Source organism: Pseudopodoces humilis, chromosome 1, assembly GCF_049639895.1.
Source record: "Pseudopodoces humilis isolate 2021_Gansu_Grassland_sample_001 chromosome 1, ASM4963989v1, whole genome shotgun sequence".
Classification (NCBI taxonomy): Eukaryota; Metazoa; Chordata; class Aves; order Passeriformes; family Paridae; genus Pseudopodoces; species Pseudopodoces humilis.
The window spans coordinates 83,408,963-83,435,541 of NC_142200.1; the positions used below are offsets into that span (position 1 = coordinate 83,408,963).

Below are 26,579 nucleotides of genomic sequence, written 5' to 3' on the forward strand. Positions count from 1 at the left end.
GCAATCTGCCCAGCTGGAGCATGTTTCTATTCTTGTCATTCCAAATTAAACCACCACACCATCCCAACTGACAAAGGTGAGAACACACTGGTGTCTTATTTTCACTAGGTTTCAAGTAGGCCTCCAAACACTGTTATTCTGAATGTCATCCTAGGTATTTACAAACATACCTTGCACAACACACTAGAGATAAGAAGTCTGACCAGAGGCTATTTCCCAGAACAGCACTTTCCAAATACCATTTTTGACTGTGTTCAAGAGTGAACAAACAATGTGAAAAAAATGAACCTTCCACACATCCCTCTTGCCCATGTGCAGTAATGAACAAGCCATGCTGTACTGGCAGCATCAGTTTCCTCTGACAGCCTGGAAGGGCAGCAGTTATGCTGTCCCTGTGGTCATAAGGAATAGCATAAAGTTTTGCAGCCATTGTGGTAATCCAACTATGTGTCAGAGAACATTACATAAGACAATAGGATCTGAATGCAGGAGGTAGATACCATAAAAGCTTTTACTCTCAACAAAATTCCACCTATCACAACTTGCTCCACCTCCCCAGAAGGTATTCTGTTTGGAACTACATCTCTTTTCAACAAAGTATATACACATCTTCTTCCCTGCACAAAGTTCTGCTTCTAAAATCAGTGCCCTCCCTTGCCCATAAGCCACAGCTCAGGATTTAGTTGTCTGCCTCTCAGGACCTACCTCAGCACAGCCGAGATGTGTGCTATTGACTCGACTTTACTGAGAAGTTTGTTCTTTAGGTGTGGAAGAACATATAAGTGAAGGCTGTGAAAAATAAGAAGAGTGAAAACAGAACCTCTGAGGCCCTCTGAGGAGCTACAGAACAGTGACTGCCAGCTGGCGAGAGGTGCAAAGAGTCAAACACGCTGAGTTGGATACCAAGCCACTCCCAGTCTCAGCTTTCCTTGAAAAGGCAAATTAAAGGAAGAATATTCCTTGAAGAGTACACATTCCAGTGTAAGACTTGGAATACAAGTGAAAAGGGTGAAAGAGAAGAAAAGGAGCCCATCCAGGGGGGTGATCCTCTGCAGAGCTCATCTACTGCAAGCAACACCGGAGCTGCTTCATTTGTGCTTCCCTGCATTACTGTCATGGCAACCAGCATCTGGCTCTCAGGTCACGCTAACCCTCCCAGAAAAAGAGAATTGTCAGGGTAGAAGTGGCCATTTGAGATCATCTGGTCCCACCCACTATGCAAACAGGCTAAGCTGATGCTGGCTGCACAGGGCAATATCCAGTTGGATTTTGAATACCTGTCTCCACCTGTCTTCTGTATGGAGGATACACAAGCTGTCTTGGCAACCCATGCCAGTGTTTGACTATCCTCATAAGTGACCATCTTCACCCTCTGAATTTCAAGTTTTCAGCCTGTGCTCATTGCCCCTTGTCATCTGTTGTGGTTTGACACTGGCCAAACGCCAGGCACCCACAAAAGCTGCTCACTCACCCTCCCCTGCCACAGCTGGGCAAAGAACAGAAAAAAAAATTGACAAAGGGTTCATGAACTGAGATAAGGACTGTGAGAAAACATTCCAATGGCAAAACAGGCTTAGCTTAGAGGTACAAAGTGAATGTATTACAAACCAAATCAGAGAAGGATAATACAAAATTAAATAAGTCCTTAAAACACCTTTTCTTCCCCCAGCCTCTCCCTCCTTCCCATCAACAGTGCAGGGAGACAGGGCCTGGGGTTTTCAGTCAGTTAATTGCTGAGATTTTCTTCTGCTGCACAGGGAGAGGAGTCCTTCCCCTGCTACACTGTGAGGTCCCTCCCATGGGAGACAGTTCTCCGTGAACTTCTCCAGCATGGCTCCACTCTCACAAGCAGCAGTCCTCCCAAAACTGCTGTGGTGTGGGTCACTCTTCCATGGGATGCAGTCCTCCAAGGACAGGCTGCTCCAGCCTGGAAGCAGGGCCCTATTTCCACCAGGCACCCACCCACTTTGGCATGGACACGTCCCCCACAGCTGCAGGTGGATCTCTGCATCCCCCATGGATGCCCACGGGCTGCAGGGGCACACTTGCTTCACCATGGTCCTCACCACGGCCTGCAGAGGAATCTCGGCTCTGGTGCCTGGAGAACCTCCTGCCCTTCCTTCTCCACTGACTTTGGTGTCTCCATGTTGTTTCCCTCACATGTTCTCACCTCTGCCTCTTCTCTGGTTAGAAAAAAAACTGTGTGCACCTTGTTTTGATTTTCTTCTTAAATCTGTTATCACAGAAGTGTTACCAACCGCTCTAATTGGCCCAGCTTTGGCCAGCAGCATGTCCATCTTCAGAGCCATCAGAGATTGGGTCTGCTGGACATCGTGGAAGCTTCTGGCAGCTTCTCACAGGAGCCACCTCTGTGGCCTTGCTGCTACCAAAAACCAGGCTGTGCTAAATTCACAGGAACCTCTGAGAAGAGCCTTGTTCTTTCTCTGTTACATCCTGTAAGGCACTAGTCAAGTAACAGGTGCAATGTGACTGCATTTCCAAATAACTGTTCTCAAGAAGCCTTGGGTTTGTTCTGTATCATCAAAATTTGCAACTTCAGGTCCATTAACTCCTCTTTGAAAAGTCACATTAACTTTGAAAACAAAAGGTAATAAACTTGGAAGGTAATACTGCGAGGTATTTACTGGAAGGTAATAAAGCAAGCCTCACCACAAACACATTGTGAGCATGGACTTTTTGTCACTTAGTGATTCCATGCTTGTCAAAATGCAGCATATTAACATGATTTCAGCTTATACTGCAATGAAAGATGGGGATTGGATGTTCCAGTACCAAACTCAGATTCATAAAATAATCCCTGGTACCTCTGTGGTAGATGGACTTCATGAAAATCAGAAATGGGAGACTTAGGTTACACTAATAATGCCAAGAAAATTTTCAGTGTCAGTGTCCTGTTACTATTCAAGACAAGGACATATAAACCCCCACTGCTTTCTAACTGCAATGCAAATGCATCCATATTTTAAAAGTTTTATTTTGCCATCAGAAACAGGCACAAGAACCCCCCTTTTCATATGTTATTTATAGTCCTGTCTTTAGAGTTCTGTTTAAAAAGATGTGATACTTGGTCTCATTTTCTCCCTAGGAAACATAGCTGAATAGGATTTTCTGCAGAGTAAGAATCCATAATTTGACTTAGCGTAACAGTTATTTTAAATTCTGCTGCTTATCACTAGCAATAACTGCAAGAGAACTCATCTTCAACAAATGCCCAAAAAGCCTAGTCAGAGTGGATCATTTACAAAGTACAGGTATAGGAATGTGATAATCAATCAGGCAGAAAGAGACAACCTCCCTGCTGAGCCAGATAGGAATGAAAGATGGCTTAAAAAAATGACCAAATTTTGTCATCAGTATGCCAGAGGAAAACAACTGGTTTCATTAAAAAACATTTTTATGACCATTTGTCAAAGGTCAATCCACTTGAAGTCAATAGGTCAGGCATTGTGATGCAGCGAAACCTCATTTTTACCATTCTGTCTGCATCAATTCAATATTTTCTCCCACTGTTTCCATCTGGCACTGCAAAACCGAGAGAATTTCTTTGGCTAATATGTTCCCTTCTGTAACTTGAATGTCTCTTAACAAACAGGATCTTGCAGCAGCTGGTATATACCACAAAAAGTTTCTGCACAGTTTGGGAACCCTTTCTTCATTTTCCTGTAGTTTTGGCCAATCTCTGTAGCTTGTAGTACCACTAAATGCTTGGGGATTTTTTGTTTTGTTTTGTTTGGGTTTTTTTTTTATGAATTTATCTAAAAAAACAAACAACAGCAGATTAAGATACACAGCAGAAACATTTCTTAAGCTCATAAGTAAATATTACCATGCTTTATACATTTCTGAAGAAAAAAAAAAATAAGATAAACATTCAAGGCACAAAAACTGCACTAAAAACCAAAAGTTATAAAGAAAGCGAGGCATGCATATCTCTCTTGAAACCTTGCATGGCATATGCAGCAGTCAGATTTCAAATGTATAGAAGTACTAAAATATAATCCTTGTTCAAAACAAGAACTTCATACTGATGTTTTTCCATATAGATTGACAGCATGCAGGTAATTTTTTTACTCTGAATGTGCCATACTGGTGGGCAGGGGCCATTCTTTGCTACGGTTGAATGTGGCAGAAAAGACAGATAATGATCACAAATGAAATTTAACAATAAAATTTAATCTGAGTTACACAGACTAAGGTCAGAATTACAGTGGTTTAAAGTAAAACATTTGTGTAGATCTTACATTACACCTTTGCTGATAGCCAGTTTTACACATTCTCCTGTTTCTGCTCCCTACTCTTATACGATAGTCCAATAAAAGAAATCATTACAAGCAGAGTTTCCAAGCAGCTTTTTCAGCTTTTAGTGGATGATTCGAACTCCCTAAATCAATCAGAGAGGGTAATAAAGTACAATTTATTGTACAATGCAGGGCCTGTAGGTATCTAAAGCACCTTCACTGACTTTGTTAGGAGCAGCAGTCTTTCAAAACAACATCCACCAGTTCAAATGAGCCCAGCCTTCACTCTTATTTCATCACTTATTTTAGGTGACTGTGTAAATACCTTCTGAACTTCCTCTTTGATCTGTTTTCTTTAAAAAAAGAGCAAAAATGCAAGATATCCTTGTACGAAATAAGGGCTTTATGTGACTTGAAGCCTACAAGTATTTAGATGCTTCCATTCAAATTTAACCAGAGGATCAATGAGATTAAGAGTCTACTTCAATATTCCTTTTTAGCCATAGCTTTGAGATCAGTTTCTATGAATTTCCCCAGTTGGTAGAGTATAGAGAAAAGGAAGCTGTGGAATTATTTCACCATGTCTGTTGGCAATGCAGTGTGGTTGAATTATTTTCTGCAATTCCTACATTTTGTGGGCAAACTCCAAGGCTGTGGAGGACACCTGTAGGGAACTGGAATACTGGCCTTCATGTTCCAAGACATATACCCAACTAACAGTGACCTTGAATTGTGGAGGTCTCTAAGTTCTGAGATCAGGTAATAGAAAAACTAGAAATAAATGAGGGAGCATATACATTTAATACCAGAAGAGGATGTAGATAAGAACAGGGAGGTGCAAATATTTCTACATTTCCAAAAGCACTTGTTGCTCCACAGACCACCACAGATCCTGACTGAAGACAGTTCTTAACTCTTTTCTCTCTCAGGATTTCAGGTATTTAGATATTTGTATCAAAATAACTAGCTTTTATTTGAAAGTCTTAAAAATTCATTTAAAATTCTTTGGAACTGAGAGGTTAAATGATTGCACAAAAGTTATTCAGGGGAAGGGAGTGCTTATTTTTTACTACAAAGTGTAGCCCTTAGGAAAGCCCTGTGCCAAGGCACAGTGGACAGAATGCAAACTGGGGTTGGGCAAAACCTATTGACCCTGGGAGGGCAGAAAGTTTCCTGACCTGTAGGAAGGGTGCCTTAATCATCAGCGTATATCAGCATCTCCAGGAAGATATGTGATTTGAAGGACCTAAAAATGCTTAGGTATGAGCTGGGGGGCATGGCATTCACCTCTGTAATACTCCTGGGAATGCTTCAAAGCTGTTGCAGAGCTCTAGGAAGTTTTAAAAACAGAACTTGGGGACCTCAGAAGCTCCAAGGATCTCTAACACTTCATGGAAGCAGCCTGCTTTGAGGACTGCAGTTTTGATTTAACCACACAAATTGTGGGTGAAATTGTGGGTTAAATGTCCAGTTGCTGTTGTTGATCTAATGCTTAAATTTTACTTGATGCCATCTTACGCTGACTTTACCAAATGTTTTACTAGTCTTTATGCTGATGAAGACACTGGGAATTTCTGAGTTTATCCTAATATTTATCAAAGTATTAGATGGACCAAAAAATGCTAATAGGATGCACAGGTTTGCTCTGGATCCATGTATGAAAAATTAGTATAATCCTGGGGTTGTGGTTATTTGTTTTCTTTGGTTTTGTCCTGTAAAAACATACTTAGGAAAAGAAGCAGAACACAGATGGAAAATGTGCAAGATAAACCAGCAGAAAACCAGAGAAAATTTGTTGTTGGTTAAAAAAGGAACTATTTGGGGTTGTATGTAAGAGAAAAGAATTTTCTTGAAAAACAGAAATTAGCAAATCCAGCTACAGCTTCCAAGTACGGCTTTACCTACACCAAGAACATGTAATAATCCATATGTCTCTAGTAGCCTGCAGGATATATGCAGTGAGTCACCTGAATTTAGCTTTTTTTCAGCAGAAAGTAATAGCACAGGAAGTTTAAACAAAGAGACAAAAGCCCAAAGCAGCACAGTGAGAAATTATTCTGTTTCACTCTTTCAGAATCAAAGAATAAATCTATGAAAATTAGGGAAAGAGCAAATAAGTTTTTGAAACAACTCTAAACTCTGAAAACATTTCAAGCTAAAATAATACTACACTGATGAAAAACAAACTTGGCAAGGACACTGAAAGTGATAAGGAAGGAAGAGTTAGGTCTTAGAAAGAAACCTACTAGCTAACTGTACTTGGTCTCTGCGCAGTATTTTACCCAGGGATACCTTCAGACTGTATTTGAGAGGTGCAGGCAATCTTCCACTGCTAGCTTTGTATTTTTTAAAAGTGAAGAGGCAGTCACCACCTCTCTCTGACACTCGTTTGTCTCAGGTGTACCAATGGAACCTCTCTCAGTGTCAACCAACAGATTCACTCTGGACCTTTACAAAAGGCTGAATGAAACTTCCAAAGGCCAAAACATTTTCTTTTCTCCTTGGAGTATTGCAACTGCTCTTTCCATGGTCTACCTGGGCGCAAAAGGTGACACCGCAACCCAGATGGCTGAGGTAAGCTCTGAAATTAACTGTGTACCATCTTACAGGGGGTTCCTATGTAATTTGCATTGTTATTCTACCTATGGAGAACAGCAAGGAACAACATGGGAGGACAGGGATCTGCAATGCTGACAGCATGAGAGGGGGTTCTTTTCTGTACCAACACTATGGCAGGTCACTTCCACTCTATTTCCAAGATCTCTGCTCTCCACCAACCCTACATTTAGCTTACACTTACAGCTCACAAGAGCATTGCAAGTGATCTGCCAAGGAGAAGTTACTGACATTAGAGGCTACTGTTGGTCTTTCTTGGAACTCTATGTTCCATTTTAATTGTCCTCTGAACAGAATAATTAACCTAACATAGAGCTCAAATAGTAATGAGGAGACATCTTTATTAAAAAGATGAATATGAAGCTAAGATGTGCTAGAGAAAGGAGATATGGATAACATCAATACTTCTAGACCTCAGCTGGTTCTGGCAGCAGTATTTCTGCTTTCTCATACTGCATACAGCAGTTAGCAAGCTCTCCTGAACATGTGTTTGGCTGCAAAGGAGAGGCACAAATCTTTGTTTGTGACACAGTCCATAAGAATGGTAATTCTTCCATGAATAATGGAGATATGGGAGTACTAAAAATATCAGTCATAGATTATAATGGGTTGTAATGGACCCATGAGGACCATTGTGTGCAACACCTCACCCTGCTCAGGACACCACAAGAGTCACGTCACACTTGAGAGTCTGCCTGAGAGTGCTGTCCAAATGCTTCCTGAACTCTGTCAGGTTTGGTGCTGTGGCCACCTCCCTGGGGAGCCTGTTCTGGTCACAACACTGATCTATTATTAAGCAGTCCGTGTTGCTAAAATCTATATAGTAATGATACAGTTACAGAGATTTAATCAAGAGTAGGATACTGTCCTCAATAAGTTCAATAAGACTGTCATTGGGCATGGCTGGTGAATTACCATAGAAAACTAAGATACTTACAACCCTTGAGCGTATTAATCTCAAACAAACAAGCTGTCTTTATGATCATTTATCATCATCACAGGTTCTTCATTTTAACCAGACTGCAAGAGAAGAAGGGTCATCTGAGACAACAAGGCCTTCTTCAGCAAGACCAAAGAAAAGAAAGATGGTATTTATTACAACAAAAGAATCTGAGATAAAAATCTCTGAGAATGGGATAGTCCAATGCAACCACTGCTTTAGGCTTTTAACATCTGCTTGTTCTCAGTCTATTATCTACTGTCTGGGTTCAGTAAGAACTATATACCAAAAAAGTGAACAAGCAGGTAATATGACTGTAAAACTAATTAATTCAGTCTTTCGAAAGCAGAACTGAAGCATTAACAGCATTTTGATTGGCCATAATACTGCCTCACTTGGTTTTAGATAGGCTGTGGAAATATAAAAAAGTCATTGGTCCTAATAAGCTTTGGACAATTCCATTTCTTATTACCTTCAGGTTGGTTGGGTTGTTTTTTTTCTGTAGTGATAAACAATTACTGCATTCACACCTGACTTCAGCCCTACCCAATAAAGTCCCTTCCTCCTTTTGTATGCACAGACACATCACACAGACAGAATTCCCCTTTCAGGTGTGTTGAATCACCCTTGCTCATCAGCTCCCCAGAGACTTGCCAGGAGGAGAAATGGCCCGGATTTTTTTCAATAAATAAACTCCGTAATCACTGAAAAGTATTAAATTAAAACAAGCCATGTTTGTTCTTTTTTCAGTATAGAAGCTAAAAGACAGCTGAAATAAATTAAATTAGATTAACTGCAAATAAAAAGGGCAAAGGGATTATATCATTCTCTCCCTTGATGGTGTGAAATTGTTCTTCAAGACGAATCACTGCACTCACATTCATTTTAGCAACTTATCGACTTCATAAATAGTAGCAAAGTCTGTCTAATCTTTTCCTTCGGATATTTCCCCCTATTGCCTCTTTGTTCTGTTCCCATCCCATTGAAAAACGCTGCTATCCTGTGTCCTCTGGCTACCAAATTCTTTCCTAGGTGTCCTTCCTGGCAGCCCATGTCTCAGCATGAGTGAGAGATCATAGCAAGGAATGACAGACAAGTCAGTGGCAGAGACTCTCGGTGTCTCAGGTGTAGGGCACAGTACATGACATGGGGGAGGACACTGCATCCAGGCAGCTGGTGGGGGCAGCTGGCAGGTAGCAGCTCATTCCTCCATTTGCAAAGCAACAGCTGGCAACAGCTGGCAATGAACCTCATCCTCCCTAAAACCATCAACACTGACATCCAGAACAAGCTCTCTCCAAAATCCAAACAGCAACAGAAAACACCCAGGTGAAACAGGGAAAATTTGAATACTTGGTAAATCCATGCCCTGACATTAGTTTCTGTGAGGGTAGAACACCTTCTCAAAAGCTGCCAGGCTGCACTGATGGATCCTTGTGAAACTGAAAATCAGGCCTGAAAATGACAAAATTTAGGAGACTCCTGGGAGCACCATCAGATGATGCCCCCAAACACCTACAAAGCACTGCAGAAATAAGTCATTGCCCTACAAGTAGAAACCCATTTATCTAGTTATACAGAGTGCTGCAATCATGCAACATACTCAAAAAAGGGTTTAATTCCCTGAAATTCCTTTTTAATTAAAACAACATGAACAATTTAAATAAACATAGCAGGTGCAACAGAAAAAAATAAATCCATATAACTGCTGTCTCTTTCCAAGGATCCTGAGCATGAGGGAGCAGAAAACATCCACTCTGGCTTCAAAAAGCTCCTGTCTGACATCAACAAACGCAGAAACACTTTCTTGCTGAAGAGTGCCAACCGACTCTATGAGGAAAAGACCTACCGATTATTGCCTGTGAGTTGAACATCTTAACTTAGGAATATGTTGACATTAAGAGTGATTATCAATACAGACAATACAAAAATTCCAAATGATAGCACTGGGGTTTGAGTGAGAACACAAGGACAGCCATAGAGGGTAAGTCTTGGACAGGCAAGAGGTCCATGTATTTTCAGCAGCAGGCAATAGTTTGGCAAGGGCATGAGAAAACTGTAGTGATTCTTCTCCAGAATCTGCTGTGGCCACCAACTGACCTGCAGCTCAGTGACTTCTTGAACCAGAGGCCATGTCTACTTAGGAGACCCTGATGAGCTGCTGTTTCAGGACTTTGCACACTTGTCTTTCAAATCTACTTCAGCCCTCAGCACCAAGATTCCCACACCTGAGCTATACACTGCAGGAAGCCCTTGTGCTTTTTGAGCTTCCTGCCTGTTAGCATCATTGTTGATTCATTTCTGTTCTGAAGGACATTTCTACACATCTCTGGTCACCCTTATCCCCTGCATCTGTATCTTTTATACTGTAGCATTTCTGAAACTGTGGAGGCTACAGCTGCACTGTAAACGCAGATAGTGGACACGCTATAGTATTATAAAGTGCCATTATAGAAATTTCTCTTTTGTTGCCTACTATTTCTTCATAGTTCTTAAATTTTTATTTGCATTTTTGGCCATGATGAGGCAGATTTTTTCATGCATCTCCATTACAGCTTCAATACCTCATTCCTAAACCATAACAATCACTTCCTATATCTTACACTTTACTGGATCACGTATAAATACATTAATATATATATTTTAATGTAAACATCCAGGCTTTGGTTTTATAGAAAAAATACTGTAGCACAGATGCCAGTTCACATTTCCCTGTGGTACTCCAGTAGTCATGATCCTTCATTGTCAATGTTTTTTTTCCTCCTTCTCTTGGTTTACAGTCTTTTAAACAAATGAGACCTATCTCTGTAGTCCCATGGATGCTCAGCCTTTGGTGACAAGTCCTACAAAATGCATTTTGGTAACCCAAAAAGACTGTAATAGCTCAGCCCTTTTACCCATATGCTTCCTAACACCTTCAGAAAACTCCAACAGATTTGTGGTTTTGGATTTCCTATTACAAAACATTATTGGCACTCCTCCAATAACCCACATTAACCCATACACGCACTATGCCCATTCAATTCATCTGACCCACAGCAACTCATGAATTTGTAATTATCTGTATCTCTGAAATCTTTTAAAAACTGGTGTTGTATTAATCATCTTCCAGGTCCTTGGAAGGGGGTTTTAAGTGAGATTACTGTTCTTTGATTTTGGAGTCTGTTTGGTGTCCTGAGTAATCACCAATTTGTCCTTCTGAATGTGTATTGCTCATTTTCTCCATTATCTCATGTACATTTGCCTTACAGAGAACTGAGGGAATTTCCTGCTGGGAATCTCCATGAATGATTTCACAGCAGACAACAATGCAAACATTAATTCTGCTTTTCTACCATGATCTTATTCTACCAGAACATTCCTTTTATTGTCCTCACTAATTTTTGGCAGGTTCCTCACCTCTGAAGCAAACTAAAAGCCTTTGTTCAACTTTATATGAGACTATTCTGTCTTGTACTGAACACTACTTCATAAAGCAGGGGGAAAAAGTATTTAAATTACATAAAAATGTAATTTTGAGAAATTAAAAAAATAATTTATAGGTTTCATGTATATTTCAAAATTAAAAATTTCTACCTTTGATTTCAAACACAAAAATTTAAAGTATGTTTCCTTGAGACTGAAGTTTGATCACTGCTTACTTAATATTTATAGTAAAATGTATCCAACCTTATCATAAAGATTGCTGCATATAAACCAAATTTTCTTAAATTATGTATTAGCAGATTGTATAATCTGTTAAATTGATTATTACTAACATTTTTATAACTCAAGTTTGACTAAAAAAGCACACATCCTATCTTTCAGGAGTTCTTACAACTCATTACAAGATATTACAATGCAAAGCCCCAAGCTGTAAACTTTAAGAGAGCTGCAGAACAAGTCAGAGCCCAAATCAATTCATGGGTAGAAAATCAAACTGAGAGTAAGTATCATTCTGATGGCTTTTTTCTTGTCTAACTTCCAAATATTTTGCATTTCCACATTTATTGCTTTTGCAGCCAAGGATCCATAAAAGGTAGAAACTCAGGGCAGGGAAGAGATGAGCAAAGTACAACTAAATAGTCCAAAGAATGCCTCTCTCTAGCCTAACTGCTGCTCCTTACAAGGTCCTTCCCTCAATTCTTTACGTTGTAGCCTCCTCTGAGTCACTGCTGTTTGAAGGGATGCACAGGTAGATAACGTGTGGCTACAGAATGATTAGTGAGGGTTTTACTTCTGCATTCTTCAGCTGCTTGCAACCAACTATTTGGCTTTAGCCACTTTTCTATGCCATTTACTACCAAAACTCCAATAAATATAATTTTAAAAAACCCAGAGAATTCATAGAATGGTTTAGGTTGGAAGGGACCTTAAGGAGCGCTTAAGATCATCTCGTTCCAACCCTCCTGCCATGGATAGGAACATCTTCCACTAGACCATGTTGCACAAAGCCCCATCCAACTTGGTCTTGAAGACTTCCAGGGATGGGACATCCACAACTTCTCTGGACAAAGGATACAGAGATACTTCAAAGATCATTTTTACCATATGTACAATATAAAAATGTACAGTAAAAAAACCTCCCAAATGCAAAATTTTTTAACAGAGAGGTAGGCACAGACAAGAAACAGTTAAAATTGTCAAGTTATGCAGTCACACTGGAATAACAGTCTCCTTGTCTGATTTTGAAGGGAAAATACAGAGTCTGCTGCCTGCAGGGTCTCTTCATTCTCGCACTGTGATGGTCTTAGTAAATGCCATTTATTTCAAAGGAACATGGGAAAAGAAATTTCTGGAGAAAAATACTTCTGAGATGCCCTTCAGAATAAGCAAGGTAAATTTCTTGTTGATATGCCTGTTGTCCTACGTCAATATGTCTATAACCGAGGAGAAAATACTTCACCTGTATTTCATATGCCATTGCAACACTACTTATAGCTGAGAAAGTGGTACAAACTCAAGGAGAATACCAACTGTGAAAATAACTCAGAATTGTCTTATTTATGCATATCCATGAAAACTTGATTTTAAACTTATAACTCCTCAGTGTAAAAATACTTGTGAACAGTTAAAGTTAATTAAAAAAAAAAAGTAAGCTAAGCAGGTTAGGGAAAATAAGTTAAGGACAAGAAGAAATTTCTCTAATTACCATTTTCAAACAGGACCAGGTTGCTTTTGAGAACAATGTTTACACACCTAGAGGTCACTTTTGCTCTTGGGACCCTGAGATCATGGGATCTCATCCAGCTGTTCTTCCCACACGCACCCTGGGTGTTGCGTCAAACCTCACAGGGAATTTTCATGGGGTTTGTCATTTTAGTTGAGTGTGTGAGGGTGGTCTATTCAGACGATCTATTAATTGAGCTAACAGTATTTAAATGATGCACTGGCAATTCCCAGTAGCTGACTGCATGCATATTTTTTGACTGTGTCAAAAGCAAGCAAAACTATTTGTCAATGGAAACAAACATTTTGTTTGACATAGATTAAGGGTGCAAATACTTCTGTATGCCAGACAATGTGAAGCAGTTGATGTGACTGTGTACCCAAAACCTACTACAGTACATGTGCCATTTTAGGATCTGTCACAGCAGTTGGTGGAGGCAGGTGACCTCGGCCCAACACTAGGTGCACTCCAAGATTTCCTATCAATGCCCTTTCTCAATAGGATAAGGGGAGAAAAATAGGATGAAAAGGTCATTGGTCAGAGAAAGAACAGGGAGAGCATTTACCAATTGCCATCACGGGCAGAACAGGCTCAACTTTAAGCAATTGATTAATTGCCAATTCTCAGAGTAAGTTAGTGAGAAGTAAACCAAACATAAAGTGCCTCCCATCCCACCCCTCCCTTCCTCCCAGGCTCAACTTTACTCGTGACTCCCCTGTGCTCCAAAGCAGTGCAAGGGACTGGAAAGGGGCTAATGTTGTAGTCAGCTCATCACATGTTGTCTCTACAGCTCCCATCTCCAGCTCCCCCTTTTCCTCTGCTCAAGTTTGGAGTCCTATCCATGGGAAAAAGTCCTTCACATCCAATGTGGGTCCCTCCCACAGTCTGCAGTTTTTCAAGAACTGCTCCAGTGTGAGCCCACTGCAGGGTCACAGGTGATGCCAGAAAACCTGCTCCTAAGAGTTGCTCTCCACAGCATCACAGGTCCTGCCAGGAGCCTGCTCCAGCACGGGTTCTCCATGGGTTGCAGGGTGGATATTTGCACCACCATAGCCTTCACCATGGGCTGCAGGAGAATCTCAGCTCCAGGGCTTGGAGCACCTTTTCCCCCTCCTTCCTCGCTGATCTAGTGTCTTCAGGGCAGTTTCTCACACATCATTTCACTCAGTTCTCCCAGCTGCTTTTGTGCAGCAGTTTTTACCCTTTCTTAAATATGTAATCACAGAGGCACTACCAATGTCACTGACTGGGTCAGATTTGGACAGTAGCAGGTCCATCTTGGGGCCAGCTGAAACTGGTTCTGCCTGACAGAGGCATCTTCTGACGTCTCCTCACAGAAGCCATCCCTGCAGCTACCTCACTACCATGCAAACCAAATACATTGGTGCAAGAGAGGGTTTAATTCACAGGGTGAATAGCAAGGCCTGCAAAGAGTGACTTGACTATCAAAGATAATTCCTTTATTTTAAATTTAGAAATACATTACATGGGATTCAGTCAGTAGGTATTTAGCTTGTTTATGCTATTTTTTTATAAAGATCTCAAAGACTTTGAAAAGGAGGTGTATGTGATACTGTCTAAAGGAAAGGGAACTGCGTATCCAGATGCTGCTGAATCTTGTGTTTGTTTTCAGTTCAATAAAGCAAGTAAATTTTATCATCCTTTTAATGTATAAGGTAATTTTTATGTCTGAATCTTTTTCCAGACCAAGACTAAACCAGTACAGATGATGTTTTTGAAAGATAAATTTTTCATACTCCATGAAGCCACCATGAAATTCAGAATCATTGAGCTGCCATATGTGGAAAATGAACTCAGCATGTTTGTTCTCCTACCCGATGACATCAGTGATAACGCTACTGGCCTGGAGATGGTAAAGCTCCTAATGCAGCATCACATACACTGTGAAAAAGTAACAGAAATAGATGAAAAGAGCCAAGAAGAACAAGCTTCAGAATCACAGTAGAATAGCTCTGATGTGCTCATACTTTGTTTCAGAAACTGTAACACCATGATTTTCAGCTTAGGATTCAGGACATGCGATAACATTGCAAACATAGTACACGTAAAACCTATGTCCACACAACCGTCTTCGACTATTTTGTATCCTTTTTCCTATTGCCAGTATAGCATAGGGAAAGCAAGGATCACCTCTGAATCACCGTGCCCTAGAGTTTTCTTCCCCTGAGGGCTGTATTAATTCATTTTTATGTCATTTTCAGTCTGGATTTCCAGCTGATAATTTGTGGTGAGGTTTCTCAAACTAAGTGCTGACTACCCTGGCCCAGAAGGTATCAACAGCAACTCATGACTATGCCAGGATCAGTTTCAGATTCTAAACAGAGCAAGGCAAATATTTTTATTTGTACCTCAGTTCCCATGCATCCCATTTATTTATCACTACTAAGAGAAAATTTATCCATATACACACACATCAAGCACCTATTACTATTGTTATAAGTGATACATTGCAAAAAAAAGCAATGTTCTTCACACCACAGAAAAAAAAAATTATGAACTACTCTGAGGTTTCAGGCCTACACCTCACCATGTTTAAAAAAATAAACAGGAGTATAAGTCACTCAGCACTTTGTAGGATTATGTCCTCTAAATATGATGCACGTTCCATCTATAGTCACTGCTGGTAGTTGGGTCTCTTTTTACATATTCTTGATGAGCATTAAGACACTGGTCTGTGCATGTGTTGACTCTGTCATTTGCATTCCAAATGTTTTCTTCCTCAACTCATTGCAGGTGGAAAGAGAGCTGACATATGAGAAATTGGCTGAATGGACCAAATCATCCAATATGATGAAAGCTGACGTGGATCTATACCTGCCCAAGCTGAAGGTGGAAGAGAATTACGACCTTAAATCCCCTCTGAGCAGCATGGGGATACAAAATGCTTTTGACCCACGCCAGGCTGATTTCACAGGGATGTCAGTGAAGAAGGATCTTTTCATCTCACAAGTTATTCACAAAGCTTTTGTGGAGGTCAATGAAGAAGGTACCGAGGCAGCAGCTGCCACAGGTGTCTTGATGATGAGATCAAGAGTCCCAACAATGACTTTCAAAGCTGACCACCCTTTTCTTTTCTTCATCAGACATAACAAATCACAAACCATCCTCTTCTTTGGCAGGTTTTGCTCACCCTAGTCAGTGAGTCCTTGCCCTGTGGGACAGGAAACGCTTGTTAGGACAGAAGCAAACCCCAAACCTAAAGCTCTCTGTAACAGGGAGAGCGGGTCTTGAACACCTCCTTCATCAGACCTGAGACACAGCTCCTCCAATGTCTCCTTCCTAAGCCGAAGGGACAACCATGGCAGTGCCACAGGGAGTGTGTGACACCTTGCACTCACATGGCAATCCCAGCTGTCATTAGGATCAGGCCATCATGGGTAGCTGTGTCCTTACCACTAGAAGCTATGGCATTTCTACCTCTCCAACTCACAGCACTGTGCACAAACATTATTTTGCCAAAGGCTTTCTCCTCACCCTAATGATGAAGGCTGCTTATCTTGGTGTGGTCCTAGATGTATTCCCAGCCTGCAGCAATCAGACCCAGCTCCTGCTTTTTAGCCCTAAACAAAGCCCGTGAGTTATTACTGTAGTCAGATCCTCCCAACCTTCACCCTGTGGCCATCCCCTTGCGTTCCTTCCGCATCTCAGCTGCAAGTCTTCATCAGCTCCCAATAACCCTCTTGTAGCTCCACAGATTCCTTTTAATTAATTAATTAATTAAATAAATAAATAAATAAAGAATACACCTAAGGGTTATTTGCCTCACTCAGACCCTCAGGAACTCGAGGAAGGGTTGAGCCAGTACCGTGTCTGGCTACGGCAACAGCTCGGTTTGGCTCAAAGCAATCCTACCTTCGGAAATAAGTAATAGTCATTAATAAGTCCTCATGGACCGGGGGTGTCTTCTCTCAGCTCTGCCACGAGAGGGAGGCAGAGGTGGAGAAACAGGGCCGTGACCGGCGGGGCTGGGAAGGGAAGGGAAGGGAGGGGAGGCGATTTCCAGGACTCACTGAGGCGGGGGGCCGCCATTTTACAGGGTGAAGCTGGGACACCCGCCTCTTCCCGGCGGCCAAGGGTGCAGCGCCTCAGCCTCTGGCTGCATCCCGGGAGGGGCCGGGCTCCCGGCCTTTCCCCCCGCTCGGCTGCGCTTCCGGGAACAGGGAGCGCGGCGGCCGGCGGGGTGAGTGCCGCGGCCGCGTTGCTCTTGCTGATGCGTTGTCCTGGAGGCTTTCTACGGGAAGCCTGTGCTTGTGTTTTTTAGCGTGCTCTTGTTTTGCGGGGGTTTTTTTGTTGTTGTTGTTGGTTTTTTTGTGGGTTTTTTTGTTTTTTTTAAGAAGTAGAGCTGAATGGCGTTGCTTTTACTGTGTTTTGTCTTTTTTTCCTTCCCTCTTTCGTGACATTCCCTAAACACCGCTGCTTCTTGGCAGCTGGAGCCGCGGCTGTGCGGCTTGAGCACTTCTTGTGGGAGCACCCCGGGGATGTGGGGTTGGGACGTCTCCCGTAGGGCCAAGCCCGGAGCGGGGGCGGAGGAGGAACTCTTCGCTCCAGGGAGGAACAAGTCTTTGGCTTCTTGTGCCCCAGCTTGCTGGGACAGTGTCAGACGCCTCCCTAGCCCTCCCCGTCCCTGTGGAGGCACAGGGGTCAGGAGCCGGGCAGCAGCGGGGCCGTGTCGTTCCCTGCGGCCCAGGTAGAGTTGCGATGCCAAGGGCCATCACCAGCAGCTGTTCGCGGTCTCGCCCTGCAAGTGTTTTAACGTCGCTCCTAACTCTCCAAATCCTAAATGAAGCCTTTTCCCTCAAGCCTGCCTTGATTCAGCGGGTGGGAAAAGGAATGTCTGCCACAGAGAGAGCTTTGTCTGTGGAGATGGACACAGCCTGGTGTTCACTGCCCTGAGTTCCCTCTGGGGTTGAGTTGGAAAGACTCCTCTGATGTAGCTGACACAATATGGGGAAGTGCCCTTGTTTTATGGACACTGATTCACGTTATAGTTTTGGTGGGAAGTGTCTCTTGGCAAGTGGGCTGGAGGAGAGCTGCTCCCTTCTGTGTTTTCCCCATGGCGAGGCCCTGCAGTGGTTGTCTGCTGATTGATCTACATACAACCTTTCAGTCCATAAAGACTGTCCTGAAGCATAGGTGTCGACTGCTGAGAATATACACTTGAAATTCAGAGTGGTAGGAACACGAAAACTCCACACAAGTGTCTCACTGCTGACCTGCAGAGCGTGGGGAGAGCAGTGAGGAATGAGTTGCTGTCAGCAAACCCTTTTGCAGCAATTTACAATTGACTGACAAATATGTACTTGTATCTTGAGATTTTTTTGTTCCTTAAAGTGCATTGTGTATTGTCTCTGGAACTGTGGATTCCAAATTGTGCCTTATCTCTGATGAGAAGGGTGTCTGTAGTTATATTACTCCTCCGGAGCTGCAGAGAAAGCATAGTTAACTGGGCAGATGTAGCTCCTAGTCTTCTGTACCAGCTGTTGAATATTACTTATGATTTGGTTAAATGCCACTGATTTTCAGGCAGGCAAATAGTGTCAGCTGTGTCCTTTTGTCTGTAAATTCTTGCCTGGCATGGAAGCCCTACAGACACTTTCTAGAAGATAACTGCCTGCTGGTGTCACTATTCCTGTGTGTTTTGACCCAGAGATCAGAAAAACTGCAGATACTGGAACAGTAGGAAAATTCTGGTCTTCATTGTAACCAATGTGAACGCTGTGTGTCTTCTTTATGCTGCACAGTGCATAAATTACTCATTCAGACACAACTGGAGGATGTTTTCATCTAAGCATGCTTATTTTTTGGTTGTATTTTTTTAATTTATGGGAGAAGATAACTAGAATAAAATTTCTACTGTTTATAGTAAAGCTGCTAGCAAATAATTTTCTAGGGTGGAAATACATACATGTGGAAACTTGCTCTTTTCAAGTGTATGTCTAAGATAATGAATCAGTAGTATGAACAAGGTGGTGGTTTTATATTTGTTAGCAACATGTCAACACTAGGCCCTGCCTAAAGGGAAGAACAAAACACAGAGATAGTAAAAACTATCAGCATGTATCTTATGATGACTTATGATACTTGGTTGTGGTTAACTCAGTGTTCTAGTAGCTATTGCTCATTTAATAGGTGTGGTGCTTAATCTCAGATTCACTATCTGTAGCAGATGTGTATCGAGTATGACAGGCATTGAGTTTATGATTGTGTGTGTTGCCATGTTGCAGCCAACAAAATGGAACTAAAATGAACTTTGACTTTCTTTTCTTTGTAACACAGCAGGAAATTGCAGTCACCTGTCATGCTGGCAATTTACATTTTTTCTTTTCCTTCTTTTATCTTGCAAGCCAAGTCATTCTGCTGGCTTCTCCCAGCCTGCCTGGCAGGTTTAAAACCCACTGTGAACACGTAGAAGCAAGCTGCAGGTACCACTGAAGGTCTGTAGACTTAGAGAAGGTAAGAGTTGGTAATTCTACTGTTCTCCAGGTCTCTAAGTTTGGCTCTGGTTGCCTTTAAAAGGCAAATGATTTTCTGTGTGAAGTCAAGAGAAACTTCTTTCAGGAAGTCGTGAACAAAATGCTGCTGTGCCTGATCACATCAAAAGATGTCACAGTGTGTCAGTGTGGGATTGAAATCCAGTAGCAGTCTCTAATTGGCTGCACTAATTGAAATGTGTAGTATGGGATCTCAGGTGCTTGTGGCACCAAATCAGTCTGGAGTGAGCTGATAATTTTCGAGCCTTTGCTGCCTAGTTGACCCTGGGGAGTTTAAAAGGGAGAAACAACTGTTTGGTAGCCAAGTAGATTTGGTCCATTCTCATTCTGTGTTTTATGTCTCAGGCTCAGAAGCATGGAAGGCCTCTGTGCAGCCAACACCACTTTTGCAGTGGACCTGTTAAGGATGCTGTGTGAGAAGAAAAGTGGGCAGAACGTGTTCTTTTCGCCCTTTAGTATTTCTTCTGCTTTGTCTATGGTTTTGCTGGGTTCAAAAGGTAGCACAGAAGCCCAAATAAGCAAGGTAGGTCAAAATAAACTTGGTGGTTTGCACTGGATGGGAGCATATGAGGAAGAGTCTGTGACATGGACTTGTGCTCAACTGTGATTGTCACTGTGGTGTGGGAGAGCAGAGCTCTTTGTCTGGTGTGTGTGTGTGTGTGTTTTCTTTGTTTTTGTAGTGTGAGCTTTGTTCAGTATGGAATGCAGAGGTTCCTGGGTTTTGTTGTGTGGGGTTTTTTGTAGTTTTTGAGACCTATCTTCTTCAACATGTAATTAGGAGGTTTGTGGAATTTTTTTATTGATCAGTTGGTGGCTACATCAATTATTTTCCTTTCCTTCTTTGCTTGGGCTTAATATCATACAATACATGTTCTGCAAATGAAGCCAGTCACATAAAAATGTTTTTAAAAGCCCACTGTCTACATTTCCAACTGGTAATAGCAACATGATTTATTCCTTTATCAAATTTTGCTCTGGTAGTATACATGTCTTGGCATGTGTTTTATGTGGGGAGTGAGAATATTAAATGCAAAGCCAGTCATTGTGGTTTGGATGTTTGCTTCCTTTGCGATGTGGGAGCAGAGTATAAACTCCTGTTTTGTTTCCATGTACTTTATAGAAGTTTCTCAAAAAGTTCTGTTGTTGTCATAGTTGGAGATACTGAAAATGCATCTGGACACAGTCTGAGCTACCAGCTGTAGGTGTCCCAGCTTGGGCAGGGCTTTGTAGCAGATTGTCCCCACAGGTCCCTTCCCTCCTGAGCTATTCTGTGATCCTGTAGTGCTTGGCTTGAGGGAAGGAAAATCAGGACTGGTGGCTATGATACTCCTGAATTTATGACTTGTACAAGCTCTGAGGATGTTGTCTTTGTACAGGTGCTTTCTCTGAGCAGCACCCAGGATGCTCACAATGGGTATCAATCCCTTCTCTCTGAAATCAATGATCCGAACACCAAATATATCCTCAGAACTGCGAACCGCCTCTATGGAGAAAAGACCTTTGAGTTTCTCCCAGTAAGTAGCCATTATAGTTGTGGCATTTCCTAGTATAATGCACTTGCTGCCTGTTTCCTCTGGAGGTCAAAGGCAGGCTTTGGGGTTTGCCTTCTGACCTTTCTAGGCTGAGAGCCAGGAGTGCAGTTGATTCTGACAGAGCCTGGTGTCTGAACTTGGTAGAGAAGTTCATTTTAAGTAACTCATGACCTGAATATACCAAGGCAGGGTAAAATCTATCAGTCTGTACACTTGAGGGTTCTAAGATCCATTCATATATTTGGCTGTGGGATGAATGGTTGATATCTCTTTTAGCAAAAGTCTGATGAAAAAACTTATAAAGTAATATGTTACATCCTTGAAGCGTAAAATAAAAACAAGAAAAAAAAATAGCCATATCACTTTCAATGAGTTTATGTAGAAGTTTGTAGTGGAATGCATAAGACATTTGGTTTAATAATAAAGCCTAGTTCAAAGAAGTGGTATAAATCCTAGCAGGAACTTGTCAGCCAGAAGTCAATCCTCAGCCAGAACTTTCATGGCTCTGTATGAAGCAGGTGAAGGAAAGCAGGCAGATTTCCTTGGAGAATGTAAGGATCACCTGTGTCTGAATGAGAGTAAATCTCTCGCTGAAAATCTGTCCCTGTGAATGTCCCTGTTAGTCTTTTATAGAGTCAAGTCAGAAATCCTACCATGCTGGCCTGGAGCAGATGGACTTCCTGCATGCTTGGGAGGATTCCAGGAGGCAAATCAATGGCTGGGTAGAGGAAAGGACTGAAGGTGAGTGCTTTGCCAAGTGTCCAGTTGTGTTTAATGGCAGCCATGGTTTAGGTAAACACCTGCTTCAGGATGTAGGATTGTGAATTCAAAGAATTGAAATGCTGAGGTTTTGCTGTGTCTGGTACAAAATTCTCTATTGTATATTAAATGCAGGTGAGGTACTATCTTGGCTAATAATTAGATCCATGTCAAGGTATTAAGTAATGTGTCTTTTTCCCTTATATCATAAAGGTAAAATTCAGAACCTGTTGGCAGAGGGGATTCTGAATTCCTTGACCAGACTTGTGTTGGTGAATGCCATCTATTTCAAAGGCAACTGGGAAGAGCAATTTGACAAACAGAGTACCAGTGAAAGGCCATTCCAGATTAATAAGGTATGATGTGCTAAAATGCTGACCATGCAGTGTTAGGTGGATGTTGTCTGAAATGACCACCCTTAAGAAGAAATTAAATCTTTCAAGCAGGGTTCCCTTGGGTAGGCTGTAGGAAATCCCTGATGCTCTCTCCCTTTCATTTGAACACCCTCTTTGCTGAGTTTCTGTGAACTTTCACATAATTCCTAGAACCTTTGCTATAGCACAAAGACAGGTGTGAAAGCTTGTGAACTGAAGTCTTCTTCAGTCAGAGCTTTCCTGCTGCATTTCTGCCCCTGAGCCAATGCAAAAGAAATGGCAAACAAATTTCCTTTCAAGACTTGTTTTCAGAAGTCGATCAGTGCTCTTGAGGAAGACTTGGCCCCTGGCATGGGCAGGCCATGGCTGCCCCTCAGGATCCCCTGCAGCTCTGTGTTGGTCTCCAGGTGTCCTGAGCAAGAACTGGTCATGTGCCTTCCTTAACTGCCTGGCTTTTGAAGCAACCATTGTGGAAGATTGAAGCCCTCATGCCTGTCTTGAAACTGTCCCTCCCCCTCAGTGATGAAATAAATCCAAGAATGCTTTTATGTGCTATGAGCACTTTTAAACAAGGGTGTGTTACTGCTCACCCCCTAGTCTCTACAAGAGCACTTCAGAGGCTGCTGGAGTAGCTTGGTTCCTGACACCTTGTCTTCAATGAACAATTGGAAATCTGATGTGTAAACTGAGTCCTTAAGCTAACTGTTTTATATCCTGTTCAGTTACAAAGAGTTTGACATCCCACAAACTTTTCCAACATCCTGTGAAATTATTTCTGTGACTCTTGCACTTATGACTCACTGGATGATCTTCTATGGCTGTGTGTCTTTTGCTTATCTATCCTTTTTGGGTGTCATTGCTGCTGCAGAATAATTTCTGATGTATTCTCTCTGGGCATTATTCATGTGGCATTATTTTAATAACAAAAAGCTACTTATGTGACAGTCTCACAAAGGGAAGGGAGAAAGCAATGAAACTGAGAAGGAGTATCAGCTACTATTGTTTACATCATTATTTTCCTTCATGTGGAAATGGAATAAGATAGCATAGGAGGAAAATTAGAATAAAACCTCTCCCTTTCTTACTATAGTTATGACTTTTAAGAATTCAAATTAATACTCAAATTTTCTTGGTAGTTCTAGGATATATATTTTAAAATATTTTCAGTCTTTGTTACAGCACTTAGAACCACATGGACTAAAAATACATGCATTGAAATGACTTATTCATTTATAGGGAAGAACAATGTCCATACTTACTAATAGATAGCTGTAGTGTTTGTCACTAGTTCTTAAGTGAACAAATGGATAAGGACATGTATTTGCCTTAAAGGAATCTTCTCAGACATTTCTACATTAGTAATTAAAAACTAAATCTTAGGATTTTTAGTTATTTACAAAGGCCAGCATGTTGTCTGTGCTCTTTGGTGTGTGATCAGTTGTCTTTTTCAAATCATTAAAGGCTCTGAGTAAATGGCCACCTACTGCATATTTTGAAGCCAGCAAAGAAGCTCAACACTAACTATTGATATCTCTGTATTTCTAGAATGAAACCAGACCTGTGCAGATGATGTTCAAGGAGGCACATTTTAACATGACCTACATTGGGGACTTCCAGACCAAAATCCTTGAGCTCCCGTATGTGGGTAATGAGCTGAGCATGATCATCCTGCTCCCTGATTCAATCCAGGATGGATCCACAGGCTTGGAAAGAGTAAGTAGTTGAGCTGAGTGCAAAGACAGCCTGAATCCTTGCAGGGAAGAAAGTCTGAATTTTCACCTATGCCAGTGCTGCTCAGACTTGTGGAGGCAGGTGAGCCTACCAAGGCTTTCCCTTGGAGGAATGTACATTGAGGAGGGAGCTGTGATAAGCTTATCTCAACCCTCTCCTGGAGACATACCTCTCCATCCTCTCTTCTCATGGTGAGCTATCCCACCATACTTTGGTGACTATGCTGATCTTTTATAGCCCATTGGTTTTTCCCCCCTGGTACCACCCTGGCTTTCCCCCATAAAAGCCCCAGCTTCTGCCCAGTTCAGAAGGGAGCTGCTGTCCCTTGCCACCCTTGACAGAGCTGCTGGACAATAAAAACTCTCTCTGTGTAATCGCCACACAACTCTCCTGTTTCTCTACCTCTGAGTCAGCCTGGGATAATCTAGTAAGCAGACCTGAAACCACTTGCAGCCACAGGCTGCCCCTTGCTGAGGTTACCCAGTGGCCAGGGATCACCAGAGACCCCCTGAAGGCTGTCTCCTGTGGGACCGCTCTTGCTGGGAAAGTCATGGCATCCCGGGTCAGACCGCTGGACCTGGCCTGGCCACCACACAGGCTGTGTGCTGCTCCTGTAGCCAGAGGCTCTGGAAGAAGGGCTGGCCCTGCTCAGGAGCAGAGGTCAGCTGTGGTTGTGGTGAAGGCACAGTGTGGTGATGATGAAATGTGGAGAGAGGGATTTTTGGTGGGTTCTTCGCGAGTCCTGTAGCTTGTTCTGTAGATCTCCTGTGCTGAGCAGCTGGCAGGTGGAATGTGGCTCACTGCCTGGAGAGAGGGTCACAGGAAAGGGTGGGATCTCTTCGGGGTGAGAGTAGGTTACAAGTTTGGGCTCTTTGGCACTCTGGACAAGGAGTTTATTAATAAAGTTTTCTAAGACTGACAGCAAAGGGTGTTTGTGAGCACACAGTTTCCATGATGCTGCTGACTGACCTGAAGGATGAACATTTGGTAAAGAAATAGAAGAATTTGGTTTGGTTTCTTTGGGTCCTTGTTAGCTATTCTTCTACATTTTCTTTCCCATAAGTAAAAATTAAAAAGCCCACACAATTTAACATAAAACGGAAGTAAACTTGATATGGAGGGGATTGATCCCTATCATAGCTACCAAAAAAAAAAAAAAATTTGGTAAAGATCTTGGCAGGAGCAGTATTCTCAAGTGAGAGGTATAACTTGGAGTTTTGGCTTGAGGCACACTAAGAAGGTTAAAAAGCTGCATCTTATGCACTGTGTAAACAAACCCCATAGTCAGTTATTTTGCTTGTATAACACTGACCCAATTCTCATTGTAATTTAGTAAATTTGGATTTTTTTCTTCAGCTGGAAAGAGAACTCACATATGAGAAGCTAATAGATTGGATCAATCCAGAAATGATGGACTCTACAAAGGTGCGGGTGTCTTTACCCAGATTTAAACTGGAAGAAAATTATGATCTGAAACCCTTTCTGAGGAGCATGGGAATGCTGGATGCATTTGATTCAGGGAAGGCAGACTTTTCAGGAATTTCAGCTGGCAATGAGCTGGTGCTCTCTGAAGTGGTTCACAAGTCCTTTGTGGAAGTCAATGAAGAAGGCACTGAAGCAGCTGCTGCCACAGCTGCAGTGATGATGATGCGCTGTGCAATGAGAGTTCCAGAATTCACTGCTGATCATCCCTTCCTCTTCTTCATCCGGCACAACAAAACTTGCAGCATTTTGTTCTGTGGCAGATTTTGCTGTCCCTAAAGAGGAGGTGTCTTGGCAGCATTGCACTTACTGTGCCATGACACAATAAATTTACATTTCCCTGGAACAAGATGACTCCTTTTGCACTAATTGTCTCTTTCAGCTGTGCCTGAACCCTCTTCTGTGGCCTTGATCTTGGGCTTGGCAGGAATAACAGAGCTGCTTAGACAAGTGCAGCACCTGCCATGCCCAACCCCTCCTGTGCCTGGCTGCAGAGCTCTCCAGGTTCTTGCTGATAGAAGAACCATCCCTCTTGTTCTGTGGGTGCTTCTTCTGGGCTTGGCCTAACTTTGGGTGTCCAGCAGGCAGAGTCAGGTGGTGACAGCCCATGGGAGAGAAGAAGTTCCTCTTGCTTGTGACAAGGCTGGAGCACATTTGTAGCTCCCCTCCCCTTTTACCTTCCAGTCTCATCCCTTTAGTGCTTTAATCCATTGCCTGGAGCTGAAGGGAGTGTTTGGCAGCCTGTTCCAGGTATTGCTGAGTATCCTGCCTAGATGTGTGTGTTTGGCTAATAACTGGAGAAGCACTTTGGCAAGAATGGGAATGAAAGTAAGCTTTTGTAGCCGATGTCCCTGAGAGGTATTTGTGGGGCAAGTATCCTTGTTTCATCAGCCCAGGACCCCAGGGCTTTTTTGCTGTCACCTAGTTCAGGTCCTTTAACAAAGAATGTAACATACTGGTGCATGATGCCTATGCAATATTTGAATGACAAAGCCTTGACTTTAGTTTTTGTTTTTTCGGTATTGTTATATATTTATCCTATCACTATTTTCTTAGGCAGCAGAGTTTACCTGTCTAATACCAAAGCCAGAGCTACAACTGGTTTCCTTACATTGGGATGTGCTTCGTGGGTCCTGTTCGTGGAATAATAAAAGAAGTGCAAGCGGTGCATGTGTGTTTTTCTCCTTTTTCAATCCTAGATCGCATTTGTCAGGCTGTGGCAGGA

At 42.2% G+C, this 26,579-nt stretch overlaps 2 protein-coding genes across 6 annotated transcripts; both read left to right on the top strand.

Moving 5' to 3' along the window:
* The first annotated feature begins 5,118 nt into the window (after positions 1–5,118).
* On the top strand, positions 5,119–16,240 carry LOC148185142 (heterochromatin-associated protein MENT-like). Of its 2 annotated transcripts, none has more exons than XM_088051787.1 (8): positions 5,119–5,196; positions 6,658–6,833; positions 7,877–7,963; positions 9,539–9,676; positions 11,623–11,740; positions 12,489–12,631; positions 14,670–14,837; positions 15,719–16,240. In XM_088051787.1, exons 2-8 carry the CDS (start codon positions 6,666–6,668, stop codon positions 16,118–16,120), a joined length of 1,224 nt encoding a protein of 407 aa, XP_087907913.1. In that variant the 5' UTR covers positions 5,119–5,196; positions 6,658–6,665; the 3' UTR covers positions 16,121–16,240. The 2 variants fall into 2 exon arrangements, with proteins under 2 accessions (XP_087907913.1, XP_087908327.1); XM_088052201.1 differs by lacking the exon at positions 5,119–5,196 and adding an exon at positions 5,463–5,519.
* Positions 16,241–16,737: 497 nt separating this feature from the next.
* Positions 16,738–26,522, top strand: LOC148185143 (serpin B6-like). 4 transcript variants are annotated; one of them, XM_088052818.1, is made up of 8 exons: positions 16,738–16,849; positions 19,330–19,438; positions 19,822–19,999; positions 20,853–20,990; positions 21,632–21,749; positions 21,981–22,123; positions 23,687–23,854; positions 25,229–26,522. In XM_088052818.1, exons 3-8 carry the CDS (start codon positions 19,832–19,834, stop codon positions 25,631–25,633), a joined length of 1,140 nt encoding a protein of 379 aa, XP_087908944.1. In that variant the 5' UTR covers positions 16,738–16,849; positions 19,330–19,438; positions 19,822–19,831; the 3' UTR covers positions 25,634–26,522. The 4 variants fall into 4 exon arrangements, with proteins under 4 accessions (XP_087908944.1, XP_087909774.1, XP_087910174.1 ...); XM_088053648.1 differs by having other exon boundaries at positions 19,330–19,419; XM_088054048.1 differs by lacking the exon at positions 16,738–16,849 and adding an exon at positions 17,002–17,165 and having other exon boundaries at positions 19,330–19,419.
* The last annotated feature ends 57 nt before the right edge of the window (positions 26,523–26,579 follow it).

What these genes read in the sequence shown, in the direction of transcription:
- LOC148185142 (XM_088051787.1), top strand. Translation starts at nt 6,666, where the DNA reads ATGGAACCTCTCTCAGTGTCAACCAACAGATTCACTCTGGACCTTTAC. An exon ending in CCGCAACCCAGATGGCTGAG is followed by an intron (nt 6,834 to 7,876) that starts GTAAGCTCTGAA and finishes TCATCATCACAG; the next exon opens with GTTCTTCATTTTAACCAGAC. An exon ending in AGACCTACCGATTATTGCCT is followed by an intron (nt 9,677 to 11,622) that starts GTGAGTTGAACA and finishes CCTATCTTTCAG; the next exon opens with GAGTTCTTACAACTCATTAC.
- LOC148185143 (XM_088052818.1), top strand. Translation starts at nt 19,832, where the DNA reads ATGGAAGGCCTCTGTGCAGCCAACACCACTTTTGCAGTGGACCTGTTA. An exon ending in GGTAGAGGAAAGGACTGAAG is followed by an intron (nt 21,750 to 21,980) that starts GTGAGTGCTTTG and finishes TATATCATAAAG; the next exon opens with GTAAAATTCAGAACCTGTTG. An exon ending in GGCCATTCCAGATTAATAAG is followed by an intron (nt 22,124 to 23,686) that starts GTATGATGTGCT and finishes CTGTATTTCTAG; the next exon opens with AATGAAACCAGACCTGTGCA.